Source organism: Choristoneura fumiferana, chromosome Z (genome assembly GCF_025370935.1).
Source record: "Choristoneura fumiferana chromosome Z, NRCan_CFum_1, whole genome shotgun sequence".
NCBI classification, from domain to species: Eukaryota; Metazoa; Arthropoda; class Insecta; order Lepidoptera; family Tortricidae; genus Choristoneura; species Choristoneura fumiferana.
The window spans coordinates 11,379,665-11,397,219 of NC_133472.1; the positions used below are offsets into that span (position 1 = coordinate 11,379,665).

At 36.4% G+C, this 17,555-nt stretch overlaps 1 protein-coding gene across 10 annotated transcripts in view; it reads right to left on the reverse strand.

Annotated features, from left to right (window-relative positions):
* The window catches only part of sick (sickie), a 266,050-nt gene that overhangs the window by 178,395 nt on the left and 70,100 nt on the right, over positions 1-17,555 (reverse strand). For 2 of the 10 annotated variants that reach the window (XM_074086202.1, XM_074086196.1), the window contains exon 1: positions 6,826-6,999. The exons of the other annotated variants lie outside the window; for them this stretch is intronic. In XM_074086202.1, coding sequence (XP_073942303.1) covers positions 6,826-6,909 — 84 coding nt within the window. In that variant the 5' untranslated portion in view covers positions 6,910-6,999. Of the gene's footprint in view, positions 1-6,825; positions 7,000-17,555 lie in introns of those variants that run through there. 10 annotated transcript variants of the gene reach the window in all.

Genomic DNA, 17,555 nt, shown 5'->3' on the forward strand with positions numbered 1-17,555 from the left:
CCAAGCAGCCGAAACATACTAGACTGCATTTAATATCGGCTTTTCGATTTCGACATTCATATTTTCCAGGGCAACTACTTTTGCAGCAACTAAAAATTTAAGTCATTACGATTTCAGAAGCAAGAGGATCAGTGGTGGTAATTGGCTCGAGGATTTAATCAGCTCCTCGCTGCCAGCTTCGTTACCCAGCCTGAAACGTATGAGTGGACTGTAATAAATAACTAAAAGCAAACGAAGAAATAATATGATGAAATTGAAATATACTTGATAACACAACCACACAACACGACGCAATAATGACAAGTAACAGAAAAATATACAAAAAAAGAACTTTACAAAAAAATACAACAAAAAAGTATAAAACTCCAAGGAGTTTGCTACACAGCCACTCTTGTACTTGGTGGAATACTTAATCCTTCTTCTTAATATTATAAATGCAGAAATTTGTGAGTGTATGTGTGTAAGTTTGTTACTCCTTCAAGCAAAGATGACTGGATATCTGGAATAATACGTAGGCTACTTTTTGACTCGATATTTCCACGGGATAGCGATAAAATTTTGAAATAACAATTTAGCTGGTGGCCTTTGAGTCATGAAATTTAGCATGGTTGTTTTGAATGCAATGTCAATGAAAACTATTTCGGGGATTCCCAGGGAAATTTTTATTTGTTACTCCTTCACGCAAGAATAGTTGCACGTATTTCGATTAAATTTGAAATCTAGATAGTCTTGAAATTGGCACTGGAACTTAAATTCACCTGCTGGATTATTTACGCGTGCGAAGCCGCAGGTAAACACTAGACTAGTATATTTTGCTGAGCGGGAGAGAAGAGAGGTGAGGGGAAATCTTGAATTAACAAAAAGCTAGTATCGACGGCTGTTAAGATCAAGCTCAGTAGAGGGCGCACAATATATCGTCAAAAAACATCGTTTCTCCTGATTTTGCTGTGGCTTCCCATTTGATAGGAAATGCTCTTGTTGAAGGTTCATAGCAACAAAATTTATATCAAGAAACGTTTTCGCTGCTTGTCTCGCTCATTGCGTTTTGTTAAATTCAACACCAAGTCCAAAGTTTTCTCTCGTCTCCCCCGTCTACTAAAGGGACAGCAAAATATCTCGCATTACGAGTATTACACCAAGTACACAAGAGTGGCTGGGTAACGAAATGCCTCCTGAAACGTGGGGTTGGAAGCGAGGAGCTGATGGAATCCTCGAGCTAATTATCACCACTGATCCTCCGGCTCCTGGCCGATGCCAATGCTGGCGACGGACTTACTTAATTTTTTTGTCGGTTCAAAAGTACTTGCACTGGAAAATATGGATGTTGAAATCGAAAAGCCGGTATTAAATGCAGTCTAGTATGATTCGGCTGCTTGGGATCATGTACACAAAAGGTGTACCTGTGGATGTCATAGAAGGAAAAGAGAGTAATGTCCATGTAGAAAACGAGAAGTAGCATAATAAAGATGAACTAATTTCCTTTTTTCTATTTTAAAATAAAATTTTAAAACCTACTTCGTTATTCATACTCGTATCTTAAATCGTCTATTATTTGTTAAGTTAAACATAAACACCCTGTATCTCCTAAAGTATTGATCGTAGAGCAAAAATGAATATGACCAAATTTGTAGGAAATTTTATGTAAAAACTTTTGTTCGAACTAATCATAGTGTGCTATACGTACAAATATTTCAGATATCATAAAAAATCTAAAAAAAGATACTTTCAACCCCCCTTACACCCTTAGCACCCCCTCACCCTTGAGGACTTTTAGTATGTTCATCTGGATACTGCAAGGTATAACTGTACCAATTAACAAAATTACACGGATATTTCCCCTGATTTTATTAATTTTCTCACCCTAACAGATAAACAAAAAATAATTCTATAAGTCATTCTTTTGTATTTTATTGCGCTAATATATACCTTTAGTAAAAATTAAGCTCAAATAGTTTCAATGTACCTACAGACATCGATCTGTTGCAGTTTCCTTACATAAAGGTTTAAAAAAAAACTTCCGAACTTGGGTACGATCAAATCCTTTCATGATAACTGTAAATTTTGGTAAGCTTATACATCTTATAAAAGACTTATAAAAGTTCATCAATCTTGAGATAGCTTTTTATTCGTATAAATGATACAAGTTCAGTTAGTGTCGCAAGTAACTTAAGTCAAAATACAGTCTTAAAATATTACAGTACAACTAAAATTTTAAAGTCACTTGGGATTTTTCTTCGTTTTCCTGAAGATTCGAATGAGAAAGACACCGATCTTCTTTTTTCGAGTTCATCACGGTACTAGTAAACTAGTTTAAGTTCCGTCACTGAAACAACGAGCGCCGTGCGTTATGTTTCATCTGCCCTGTATCACTTCATTGTTTTGTAAGCAACAGGTTCAATTTATAAATACTGCCATAGTATAATAAATTTTCGGGTTTTACTCACGAAAGAAAAAAACCCTTTAAAATGGAAAAAATAACGCCCCCGCTCTTCACGAGAGCCAGGCTCTACGCGCATTATTTTATTTCCCGTTGGACGTAGAGCGAAGTAAAGCGCCCGAAGCGTCTGCCCTCGTATGGCTTTATTTGCCTTGGCCAGTGCAGCTGAGCTCAACATGCCCATTCTCCCACTTAATGGATGAGAATATAGAAAACAAGAGCTTCTTAAAACCTTTTTTTTTGAAAGCTTAGAAAATACATAGATGTTTTCGTGTAATCCTGGTATTCATGGTCCGAAGTGGAAACTCTGTAATTTTCTGTTGCAGTTATGTGATGCACCAATGAGGTGTACCTGATTTGACACTGATCAATTTTTTTAAACCCATCTTAGTAATAATGTCACTTTTTGTCCGTTCCTCGACTTCGGAAGCTATTAAATAACTATATAGAATTAATTTATGTTAAAAAATCTTAACAGTTGTATTTGTTCCATTAATGGTGCTTCGTGGTTCGTTCGTTACATAAATAAAATAATTAATTCCAATTTAGGACCGACACAAACTTAATTTGCGCTTACATTGTGCGTAACTGGGCGTCCAGGAGCTAGGATAAACAAACCGCCTCATTGTTGCCGTCGAGTACCTACTCCCTGGGAGCTAGCGCCCGGGCATGGCAATTGTTTTCATGGAATTTAGAAGGAAACTAGGTAAAACGATTTTGTTCTATTTAAAGCAAGGAGCCCTTAAAAGTGACAGTCGATAGTTAAATGTTTTTAATCGTCACTGGTTGACATATGACCCATTTAAATATAAGTAGGTACCAAGGTATAGTCTAAGTAGGTCTCGCATGGGATGATTGATTTTCCTATTTCCAGTGCGCTATTAAACTATGCATTTACAAGCTAAAATATGCAAATGGATTTAGTTAAATTTAATAGTTGTTAATCACTGTCCGCAGCCATCACAAAATCATTTTATTAGTAATATCCAGTGTGCCCGCTATGAGAAAATAATCAAAACATAGTCGTCAAACTGAACAACATTAGTTCAGCCAGACATTAGTTCAAAATAAATAATTATTTTTTTATTTTTTATTACACTTTCAAGTTTATTCGAAGACGCAATGTAAAGCAAAATGCTTGATGTTTGTAGCGTAACAGGCGACGTCAGTTGTGTTCTGGGATGGCGTACATTGATAGCAGTATTTAATTTGTATGAAAAAAGGAAAAATCAAAGACTCCATTATTTTTAAAAGTCGCTGAACTGCTCGTATTACAGGCCACACCCGGTATAATAAATATGCAAAGCATTTGATGGAGCGTTTACTCCATGCCAATTGCAACTAACAAGTTCAGCGGTCATGTCTAAGTGGATTACTGAAACTCAATTCCACGTGCAACAGATACGAGCGAATTCTCCCCTCAAATTAATATCAATGGACCCAATAATGGCCAACGAAGCCATTGCCAAGTCTTTGACCTCGGGTCGGACTTCGGTGAGATTCATTTGCAAGCGTAACTTGAGCATCACATATGTTCATTAAATGCTTCAATAAAGAAGAAGACGAGATGTATAATTTGGTAGAGTACGCTCACCGTGACATGTTCACAATGAATTCTGTGTAACAGAAGATTGGAACATTTGATTCAAGGCGGAAAATACAGGAACGAATTTCTTTCAAATATGTCACGTTGGAGGTGCACCTTAAATGGTGAAAGCTGTACCTACGTAAGTTTTTGATGAAAAAAAAAACAATTTTAATACGAGTTTTTCTGCTGACTGCGCCTATTGCGTTGCCATCCAACTTACATATATATATATCAAATTTTAAATCAATCTGACCACTAAAGCAGCGTTTCCACAAATAACGTGCGAGGATGACGTGTTGCGAGGGATGTGTTTTACATTAACCAATAGAAACGCTTCATTGACACTTCCTCGCACAGCACATCTCTGGTGGAAACAGCTGAGCGGAGCGAGGCGAGGGTAATGAAGCGTTTTATATTGTTTGATGAAAAGCTCGCAATTACACATCCTCGCACATCTCTGGTGGAAACGCTGCTTATAAGTGGATCAAAATTTACTTGCTAGATTTTAAGTAAAACAAATAAATATACGCAGTGCAATTATTGAAACTTGTAAATTTTCATGCATTGCAGTAGCACAATTATTTTATCATAAGAAGATTAAATCAAAAAGATGGATTACAAACTAATAATATATCTCGCAATCGCAACGGTAAAATTAAAGATATTTGCAATCGTTTAACACAAAAATCATCTTGACGTATTTAGACACAATAGCTAGCTAGGTAGGTAATAAAACCTATTGTATACCATGTACGGTATACCACGAAATGGTTTTATATACGTTCACCCGGTTCACACTCGAAAACGGAAAGTTTTATACATAGCCTTTAATTTGTGTTTACCTATACAAGACTACAAAATGTAAATAATAAGAGTATAGTTAAAGTACCATTACTTATACATTACATAACTTAATGTATGCTAATCGATAAACTCAAATTAAATGAAGATACTAAATACATTTACTTACAAATTCGAAAATCGGAAAAGTGGGAGTGGAACTCCCGTAGACAGGATTCCGTACCTTATGGTAAGTAAAACATTGTAATAATTATGGTTATTTTGAATGATGCTCTCCATATAATACCTAGGTTTTCCAGTACCCTAATAGTACAAGAAAACTATTCTATGTAGTCATTTAAAAAAAAAGTATGTGTGTGGCCTCGGATATACCTACAGGAAGTTTTTCGTCTATTTTATCATGAAATACTTTATCAAATTCGTTTATCTTCCGGCATAAAAACTATTCTATGTCTTTCTCCGGGATTGAAACTAACTCTATACCGAATTTTATCTAAATCGGTTTAGTGCTTTGGACGTGATGAAGTAACAAACAAACAAACAAACAGGCCTACAAACTTTCGCATTTATAATATTCATCATCATCATCATCCCAGCCTATATACGTCCCACTGCTGGGCACAGGCCTCCTCTCAGCACAAGAGGGCTTGGACCATAGTTCCCACGCGGGCCCAGTGCGGATTGGGAACTTCGCACGCACCATTGAATCGCTTCGCAGGTTTGTGCAGGTTTCCTCACGATGTTTTCCTTCACCGCAAAGCCTGTGGTAAATTTCAAATGTAATTCCGCACATGAATTTTATTAAATTAAATATTAATATTAAATATTATTAAGTGGGAAATTACCTTACAACACTGAACAATTATTTTTATGCTCGCAAGTCGGTCAAACTCACACCTAGCAATGTAGGTAGGGTACAAGTTGTAGAATATTCTCTATACTTACACGAGACTTATACTTATATGAGAGTTTAAGGTAAATTTACATTCTGTAAGTTTCATGTGAGAATTTTTCATTAAAGCGTCATGAATAATATTACGTAAATATCCAAGTTTAATATTGCAGGTTGTTGAAATAACTTAAGAGTCATTATGTGAGCTTTTCACTATTTTGTTGGTTACTGAATTAAAATTTTGAGAAATTTTATACGGAAATTTGGCAAGTTCTGATTTATCTTTGGTAGAATGGTACTCGCACCATAAACATCTTAATACGTGTATCCCTAACGCTGATTGCAACTGTAACAAAGTCAAATATAACAAACAAACATGTCACCGATATTAGCGTTTACGTCAAACCCGTGGCTAGGTAACAACCTAAACTAAAAGCGTTAAGTGCGGAAGTGGAATGAGGTCGCTTGGCTTTTAATATCGCTGGGCGGGACTCGCGCTGCGCCAGCTAGCTGCAGCGCTGCAGCCCTGGTGTGCCTTAACTAACACGAAAGTAATCGCACTAGGGACTGAAACTGGTGCAGTTTTGTGCAATGTTTTCGGTTACTAAAGGCCTAAAGCATTAAGGGTCTTGACAGACGGACGGACGGACGGACAACAAAGTGATCCTATAAGGGTTCCGTTTTTCCTTTCGACGTACGAAAAAACAAACAAAACGTCAGCAAAAATCCTGCTTTTGGATACTTTTACTGGCAGTTCTACTACTATCAATCAATCTCCTGTCCGGTCGCATTTATTGGAGAAATAAGCTACAGAAGATAGGATTAAAATTTTGATAAATTGATATTGTCTCGATACATTCGTTATGATTCATTTCTCTAATACTTATGTGTAGGTACGACAAAATACTAATAGTCATTGATACGCCAGTAAAGCTACCCTTTTTATGGTTTGTGTTCATTATACGTATAGTTCACTGAAATACAAATTTTAAATGAGTATGAGGATTTTTTCAAGGGAATAATTTTTGCATCTATTTTTCTGTTGAAATGCGTACTTAGGCATTCTTAAAACCAACATATTGGGGCAATAGTAAAAGGAGCTGTTACCTGAACAATAGAGCGCGTTTGCCGGGTGACGTCATCCGTGGAGCCTTGGATGGAGCGAGGAGCTCTGATGCACGTGGGTATCATGTTGTCACAAGCTCAACGCAACAAGAGTTACTACTTCCATGGTTTATAATGACAATAGGCACAATCAATTTCAACATCTGTCACAACTGTTTCCATGTAATTTCTGGGCACCAGGACAATAAACATCTTATTAAGAACAACCACCCGTATTTACCACAAATCAAAGCATGTTGACACAATGCGTCAGATGGACCAGAGTTACATGAGCTCCCGTAATCCTTAACCTAATAGACGCTCTGATGACACGTAGGTATTCCTAACGTGTGTCACGGCTCATGAATGAATGGATGCGTGCGTAGTGAGATAAAGTCTTCCAAGAATTTACTCTATTAGCGATCGGCGCCGAGGCACACAACGCTTTCTGGCAACACTACTATGTATTTTGAATTTGGCTCAAACTGATGTCGACGTTAATGTACGCTAAGCTGAAATCATGAGTACTACAGGGTGCCTGTAACGTTTTATATATAATTAATGATCATAGTGCCACCAGCGCTGGGCCAAAAGCCAAATCTAGGAAGCGATGAATTTGAAGTGAAATAGGCCTTTCTTTTAATAGAGTTGTGAGTAATACACGCCTATTGCTATTAAGCCAGGAGCGCCCGCAACCTAATATTAGCAAATAATATCGATTTACATAATATTAAGTTTCAGAAGGCTGTCCTTTCGATACTGAACCACTGATACATACTCCCTTTACTGCAATGGTTTACCGGAAGCAAATAATTAAAACATAGATCATACTCGTCAAACTGAACAGCGTTAGTAAAGCTATTTTTCAAAAATTGTTAGTTTTTAATTTTTATTACACTTTTAAGTTTATTCGAAGAAGCAATGTAAAGCACAACCTCCCCCCTCCCCTTTCCTTCCTTTCTCCTTCTTTCCTTCTTTCCCTTTCTCTCCTTCGCCTTTGTACATCTCTTTCTCTTGTTAATTGTAATTTTCATATGTTTTATGTACAATAAAGAGTTACAACAACAACAACAACAAAATGCTTGATGTTTGTAGCGTGACAGGCGACGTCAGTTGTGTTCTAGGATGGCATACATTGATCGCTGAACTAATGCTGTTCAGTTTGACGAGGAGGATCTATGTTTTAATTTTTTGCTCGTATTACAGGCCACACCCGGTATATGTTACTTCGGTAGGTAGGTATTTATATAGGTACCTATTTATATATATTATTATATATTTATCCAGATTTTTTAGGTTAAAATTAAGACTATCTTCTTACGACTTGCAAGACTTGCAAGCGTACCGTGAGCTTGCTCAGTTAGTAGGTACACAAATATGTTTAAAAGAATTTTCATGGATTTGTAAAGAAATAAGTAGTTGCATGTTATCTACGCTTATATCTTTCAGGTTTACCTAGTTCTTGATACCTCTCTTACATACGTACATGAACTCTATATTACACAATCAACAAACTTCCAAGATCAAAATAGTACCTAAGTTGTAAATATACATAGACATTGAAGTGTAGGCGCCATTGAACGATTATATTGAAATGAAATAGTGCCTACTCGGTTAAGTTTGAAACAATGACTAAGAACTGTTCAGTGGGAGGGCTCACTAATACTTTTGTCTTTATGCGCGTAAGGGTCTTAGATGAGGTCAAGTAAGAAATGTAGTTTTTCTAAAACTACTTTAAATTAGAAAGAGGTTCAACACACACACACGCACGCACGCACGCACGCACGCAAGCACGCACGCACACACACACACACACACCCTACTCACACACACTATTTGTAATATATTAAAGAGCTAAACTAAAGTATCAAGTAGAGACTCTCTACATAGAGAGGTCCACAGGGAGACCCTTTATTTTTTAGCAGGTTGGTAGGATTTACTGTTACAATAAACTGTTATCAAATCCCGCGTGCCAGGTTAAAAAAACTTTAAAAATAGATGCACTAATAAAAAATATACTAGCTGTTGTCCACGGTTTCATCTGAAAATGATTTGTGTTCCAGGATAATATATATGTATGATGCTTTGTCCTTCCCATTGCAGGGACTTAAACTATTTCCATATCAAATTAGTTTAGACGTTATGAATTGAGCAACAAATATCTTAACAAACATTCATGTTTATATATTAGTACGATAGGATTTTTAATTTCGGTAAAGAGACGGGGTGTCTGCAAATCGGCTCTCGCTCGTCTTGCGAGAAGGCAGTGCCGGTGCCGCCCGCGGCCGCGTTCCTCAACATCCGACTCCAATGTTTATTTACACGCTTATCAAAAAGTTCGACACAAGCCGCGTTATGTATAAATAGCCACGCGGAAGGTGCGCCGTGGAGCAACGAACTTCTGTGACATAATCATAAAACACGGCCATTTAAAGCAGTACAATGTGAAACAAAACATCCGTTATAAGAGTTATAGATAACACTGCTACCGTAAAAGGATTTAATGTGGTACTGAGATAGGCATGAAAACAGGATATGTATCATAAATAGCTTAACCAAAGCCTCAAGCGATCGGCGGCTTCGAATTTGCGTTTTACAGATTGTGTCAGACCCTTACTCCCTCTGTAAATGGTTGAAATGGCACAGTACATAGGAGCTGTACGAGTAAGACTGCATACTGAATCTCATACGGAGGCTTAATTAACCTCTACATGGTCAGATTGCTTTGATATGTGTCAATCATAACCAAAAAGATATTGGATACGATGCTTGATAAAAGGATGTATCGGCCTTGGTCGTAAGTGGGTCGCAAATGAGTCCCGCTCTGGCGCATTGTTGCTGCGTAGGCGATGCTATGGAGCGGTGCCGTATCTTTTTAAGGTGATCACTGATTTTACGGCTTTTTGAACTACTTACCACTGCCTTAACAGTGGTATTGTTTTAACCCCCGACGCAAAAAGAGGGGACGTAGTTTGGCCGCTACGTGTGTATGTCTGTGGCGCCGTAGATCCTAAACGGGTGGACTGATTTGAATGGGGTTTTTTTGTAAGCAGGTTTCCTGAAGATGGTTCTTAGGCATGTTTCATAGAAATCGGTTCAGCCGTTTTTGAGATATTGAACTTTGAAGTGACAAAGTAGGGGGTTTCCAACTTTTTGTTGTTTAGGTTATGTTTGTTACTATTATTTACAGATTGCGGAGTTCAAAAGAGTTACCCCCTTATTCATAAAACTTAACAAGCCTATGTTAACTAACAAATGCTTTGTCCCTTTCTAACAAATACAAATGTCGAAGTGACAGATAAGGACAAACGAATTTTAGCGGCATTTTAACTAAAATAGGTTTGATTGTCGTTTATGAATAAGGGGGTTATTGTTTAATTTTTTTTAGTGAATATCACAGAACAATAGACATCAATTGATCTAGTCCCAAATACTTAAGAAAAGCTATTGTTATGGGTATTACACAGCGGATAAAACTTAAAAACTTACGATATACATTCACATTTTTCACATTCGTCGAGAAAACCAACTACATATTCCAACCAACCAACCCATCCAATTTTATTTGTAACAGTATAGATTTTAAATCAAATTGTTTAAGACATACATATTTATCATTTAAATGCCATTACTTCGGCAAAAAATTACTGACTTTCTCATCTACCAATAATATCTTCATAATAATAAGCATCTTTTTTGACCGAGTTTGACTAGTAGCGGTCAAAAGTTCCTCTGATCTGAACTTTATAAATAGATCTCAATTCAGGTAAATGAACGGACGTTTGCCTAATCCCGCGTGTATTGGTTACACACTTATTACAGTCCCACGTCTATACTTTTACACAGACTCAAATACATGATATAATTATTTCTTAAGGTGAATAAGTTACTTTGGTTTACAGGATTACATAGTCTTGCTACTTTTTTTGCGAAGCGGGTGGCACAAATTATATTTGGCCAGCTATGCCATCCCAAACCCATGTTAAATCTAATGTTAACAGCTAATACTACATTTCAATAAGTTAATGTGTACGTTGTTACAATCAACTAGGTAGAATGAAATAAAATTAGGACGAGGTAAGTAATAAAATAACTTTACAGACGTAAACGATATACGCTATGTTTAAAAAGTACATACCTTCTTGTTTACATTAGGTACTTATTTGACAAGAACAAAGTTTCTGATATGTAACTTCCACTGCATATGGCTAAGTCACAACAAAAACATCATTAATCATTAAAATATGACTAGTTCAACGGATATAAATAATTTTAGCACGTCTGTTGTTGAAGGAAGGGAGTGGCTCAGAAGTTGCCTGCGAATCAATCATTACAAAAACTATATGACACACACACACGCAAAATTATAATCACCATGAATCGAAACTACAATAGGTATAAATGCCGGCCGAATAATGTAGGCACAAATCTCGACGAAGGTGTGGTGAGATTGGTAGATACAGGAAAGACACAATATACATTTGTATAGACAATTGAGACATGTTGCTCCACAACGGAGAACCAAGTACTTAAATATTTAAAATTTATATAGTAAGCTGATATTAGGTTCGAATCGGAACTGCAGCAAAAATAAGTCAGTTAAATCTGTAATAACAACGTATCACATGGATCACCGAGCAGTTCCACTAACCTGAAACGTTTCCATTTAAGAATATATCTAGGTACTTCTGTTACAATGAAAACTCAGTCGACAACAAAGACGGATCTATCTCTTACAAATCAACCATTGCGTTTGTAATTGAAACTCAATAGGCCAACTTATCAACCAACGACCCAAGCAAGATACTTGAAAACTAATTCTAACATTGTTCTCGACTTGTATACTGCTGTTTCATTAATAAGGTAGGTGACAAGTAACTGTACAGGTCTGTAAAAGGAACTCCAAAATAATAACCAAGTGATAAATCTCATCGAATGCACTCACGATGCGACCTTTATGTGCCATTCTGTAATTTACTTTTTGCCATTACCATTTATTCGATGAACAGATGTGCATTCAAATAAACTTTTAGCGTGAAGAATAACTATAATCTTTACAAATCGAAATAACAAACTTTCGCGATGTTATCGAAAATAACTTATGATACAAATAACGATAAACAAAGTTTAATTGCCCAGTGCCCAGAAATCTGTCAATCACAGCTGGTTTAATTGCACACGTTTGAACCTATTGATATTGTTACACGAAAAGTGTGCGCAGACGGCGTGACACTCGACAGATTTAGCCTCGGCGGCCGCCTGACACGACGCGGTCGGAGGCGCTCGGCTCGTGCGCGCGCGCCTCTCTGACTAACCCAAAGCCAGAGCTTTGTCGAAAGCGCTCCCAAGCTCCACATTAGAGAGAGACGACGGGCAGTGCCTAAAAGCGTGTAGGTACGGTGACAAAACAAAATGAAAACATAAAGCCGCTTCACTGATCAAATGAAAGGAACCAGGGATTTTCATAATTTATTCAATGATGTTTAAAAGAGGTTTTGTTAACATCGCGCAAGAGATTCCAAATAAGTAAAGGTAAGTACTGGCTCAGTTTGAATGGGAGTAAGCAGTAAACGCTTGATTTAATAATACTACACCATTGAGCAGATAATACACACATGCAACATAATCAAGCATAGTCATGAACTCATGACATGATCGACGTAGGTACAATCAACATCGAAAGTAACTGGTCACTTCAGTTTCGGTAGCTACTTGGTTAAGTTGAAGAAACTTAATCGCGTAACAAAGTTGGTTTCTGCAATAAGGGCCACGCTATTTTTTTGGCAAATGTATGAAATGTCAACAAGACATTAGCAGTAAAGAAGGTTCCATACCAGTAGTTACACGTTTTTCAATTTTTGCGATTCTAGGTAGGTAGCGATACAAAAATAATCACCTACTTTTGATGCCGACTGTACAGTCGCCATGGGATATTTCGGAGCTGCCAAGGTGGTCAAAAATATCGTTTCATGGACTTTATTCTCAAGCATTAGAGTTTATGTTTCGATATTTTTGATCACCTTGGCCGCTTCAAAATGTCTGATGGCGACTGTACGTCGACAGTCAGGATCAAATAGGTTTATCGCTTGTAAATAAGTATGGCCACTTTTTACGGATATAAAAACATTCCGATGGTTCACAATATATTGCCAACGTCTTCACGTTGTCAACTGGTACCCCCGACCTATCACAAAACCATATTCAAACGAAAAAAGTACAGTAAAAGTAAAACTAGATTCAGGATTAGGGGTCCATTCATAGTGAATGCCGCAAAACAATAATTTTGTTATTGCAAGATTTTATTAGACAAATAATACCAGCACAGACACTCGTACGTCTTAATGCAAAAATAATGATGAAATGATTTAGGCCCTTTTTCTGAAAAAGAACAAAACGAAGGTTTGAGGCAGCACATTAAAACAAATGACTGATGCAATAAAAATGCAAACGTAAGGGCATTGAACCCACGACCAGTTGCCGCTGCGTTCGTAAGAGGAAAACTTATTTTTTAAACACGACGGAACCCTTATACTCGGTCTTTTGTTGTTGTAGGAACGCGAAGCCTAACGTCCGGGAAACCGACACTTGACCTACCGACGTATTTAGACCTTTTGTGTGAGGGATAAAGGGAAGCGTGACTTATCATCTCGGGTCAAAAAAAACTATGAATACAATTTTATCATTATGGCTATCATTCCTGGGCGTGACAGTGGGATCGTTTCGATTTCGATGTCGCTTAGTGGATCACTGATTAGGACGTTTACTTCTGATATTAAAAAAAGAAAAGTGACAACCATGTTGATGATTTTAATCTCTACGTAATATAAAACAAAGTCACTTCCCACTGTCTGTCCATCAGTACGCATGCATGTGTGAATGCGCTTAGATCTTTTAAACTACTCTATTTGATCAATAAATAGAGTGATTTAAGAAGAGGGTTTGTATACCTATATCACATATATAACAACAACGACGCGACCCGGTTCCACACGGGTTTAATTTTGCAGGAAATGAAGATAAAAAATATGAGGTACCGCGAAGTACTTACTTTATTTTTTCGTATCTTCTTTTTCAGAGTTGCAACTTTACGAAGCAAGAGTGGGTCACAAGTTTATAACTACATTTTTTTAAACATATTTTAAATTTGTATCACGTCGTTTCAAACCCTTTGCAATGAAGTTTGCTAATTGATACGCAGAGATGATGTAACATTTAAAAATATTATGCAGTTTCTCATTTCGGAAATTTCCTGGCTGCATCATCAATTCGCTGCCTTTTCCAGATAGACTTCGTAGTATTATCAGGCTTATTAGCGTGGAAGTAACTAAGAGTTACATCCTGATATGATAACGTTGACGCCTTGGTTAGCATCCATGGCCTTTTCGCATACAAAATCTGTCATTTGAGTGTGATCGCGACCGCCAGAAACGTTAGGCAATACGCCTCTGGATGGGGAGTAGACTATTGTGTGGTGGGCAGGGCACGACACCCATACTACTTAATATATGCATTTAAATTTTGGTACCCACTCAATGTAGGCACAAGACGTTTACGTACCTATCTATATAGTTTGTTCGTCGAGTTTCGTCCTAATTTCCGTATCAACACAGCACTACCGGGTACAGGTGAGTGCAGGAAACGCATCTATTTCGGTCCGGGACTGCTTTCGGTTCGGCCGGCACCGCGTTTCGCCACGGCACTGACGCCCCACATCAATGAACGCTTTGCCACTGCTTGTTTCTCCGCCCTATGAAGACGTTGATGACTACACAGTTTTGATACTTGACGAATACTAAGAAAAAAAATATTAATTTATATATTTATTTATTTGACAATAAAAATTACAGTATTACAGTTAGTACACTAATGCGCTGTAAAATTCAAATTATACAAAAATAATAAAAATAGATACACAAAAAGACATAAAAGAACATACAAAATATGACATACAAAAAAAACGAATTAACTATAAATTATTAACCTAAATAAGATTGGACATATTGCTACAAATCCTACTTCTTAGTATAAGTATTTTAATGAATAAGTAAGCGAAAATGTTTGTTACTTAATCACGTAAGAAAGCCTGGACTGATTTAAATGAAATTAATTATGAAGATAGCTTAAATAATTAGGCATCCTTAGATGATACAATATTTGATTTGGTGCATTTCTCTTGTAAAATACACCTCAAAATCATAAGTATGGCAACAAGTATGAATCCTACTGATATTATGACGCGAAAGTTTGTAAGTACATTGTGCGTGTGTTTGCTGCGCGTATTTTGTTACTCCTTACCGATAAAACGGTTAAACTGATTTGGATAAAATTTGGCACGTCCTGTCCATTTTAATTTCCATTTGAAAGAAAGAAAATACATTTAAGGTTAGGTTTTAGTGTAGGTTACCTATAGGTTTAAGTTGTTTTTACTTTCTTTTATTTTATTGTGTTTTTTTATTTGTCTGTAATTCTGTAAATTTACGTTGATATAAGAATAAATTTAGATTTGTTTAAGGAAGTACATTCGCATGTCTATTTGATTATCTGGACATTTGGAATAACACATAGACTACTCATTATTGTAATATTTCTACGGGATACATGTAAAATCCGAAATTTTAACTGCTAAGTCTTAAGACATCAAATTTTGCACGGGTGCTCATCTTCATCACACAAAAATAAAGACTAGGATGCAATTTTTGGAATTAATTTACAAGGAATCATAAGGAATAAAACTTATTAACGCGTGTTAATAATCATGCTTTTATTAAGGAAGTATAGTAATAATACATAAAGAAGATCCTTATCTGTTTACGATGATTAAAGTTTTAAATATGAAAGCCAACGTTCATAAAATTAATTGCTGGCACTTTTATTCCTATAAAGAAACACCTTTCATAGAGCAATGTCATAAATTGTTGACCCATTAAGGGACGCAGTTAGTTTAACTTAGCCAATCCTTCGTAACCTGTTTGCAAATATAACATTTCGGATCTGGATATGGATACATAACACAAATGGATATTTTGTCAAACAAAATACCGGTTTCGGTTACGGATGTTAAGTTATTACGGATTATCCGAAAGTTTCAGTTTCGGTTATTGATATTGGATTTTTAAAGAAGTGTAAACGTAAAATACAAAATACAAACAGGAATATAAATAACTTGAATTTAATTTTAATAGTTACGAGTCGTAAATTATAACTTAGCAATAGAAATAATAAACAATAGATCTAACTTGCATCTATGCAAGACGCGCGCGGCTGTTATGTCGGCTCAGTCGGGCAAAATCAAAAATCTGTCACAACATGTCGCATTTAAACAGCTTTTCCACCAGAGATGTGCGAGGATGTGTTGCAAGGAATATGTTTTTCATTAACCAATAGCGCTTCATTTACCTTGCCTCGCTCCGCTCAACTGTTTCCACCAAAGATGTGCTGCACACATCCTCGCACATTATTGGTGGAAACGCCCCTGTCCGAAACCATACGAAATTTTTATATGGAATTCAGTTACGGTTACAGATAGTTTTTTATTTCGGATATCCGATAGTTTCAGTTACGGATACGGAGCTCCATAACATCCCTGTTGCAAACATAAGCAAAACATATGAAGCAAAAGTTTCGAGAAAACTTTAAACATTTTTTAGACTCATGCAATTAAATTTTTAATCGCTAACGATCAAGACTTGTTGCTGGAGCTGGTGTTACAAATATAAATAGATTGGTCTTATTTTCTTTTTTATGGCTGTTTCAATCGTAATGTGCAACTTTTTATGATAAATTCAGAGTTTATAGCGTCGCCGTCGGAAATGATTGTGCGTAATAATGATAATTATGATTGTTCTTACAATTAAATTTCTACCAGTACATAGGATGGTTAAAGTAACAATTTATAAAAGCATGATTCCTTGTAGGTATCCTTTTAGAATTAAATTTAATCAACCAAGAATGATAATTATTGAATAACGTATCTTTACCAATATAATTGCGAAAATAATTATATCTGTCTGTCTGTGACCTGTTCACGCTTAGACCACTGAACCGATTTAAACGAAGTTTGGTATAAGTAGAGATAGTTTGAGACCTACTGGCCCTGGGACGAGCAAAGGATAGTTTTTATCCCGGAAAATTGCATAGTTCCCACTGGATAGCGTTAGGTGAATTCTCCACAGATGGAGTCGCGGGCAGCAGCTAGTATAAGTAAAAATATTTGGCCAAAGCATTTAATAAACATGTCAAACATTTCCAAAATTCATTGCACTAGGCCCGGAATTTGAGGAGGAAAATTGTAATAAGCTTGTATGTAAATATTTGCCGCTTTCGTATCTTCTAAACGACTTTCATGTTTGTTTATTTACCAGTGCATTGCATAATGTGGCTGTAATTGGGGTACAGTGGGCCGCCGACCTAATATAAAATTGGGTTAACATATGCTTCAATAAAATTTTATGTTTCAATTAATCTTAATATTTACATTAAATTTTATTGTATCTTCAGACCAATTAATCAGTTTATATTAAGTAGAAAAATATAATACATCATCATAATAAGCATCGGACTTTCCAAAAAAAATTCCGTTATGACATTTAAAAAAACCTAGTGTTCCATTCAAATTTGTGTATCTATGAATATCCAGTATAGTATAAGAAGAGCCCCTCTTTTCAGGGAAATGTACGCATTGCGGGATTATTTTAGGTAGTACTGACAACATAGACTTACACTACTGACAACTA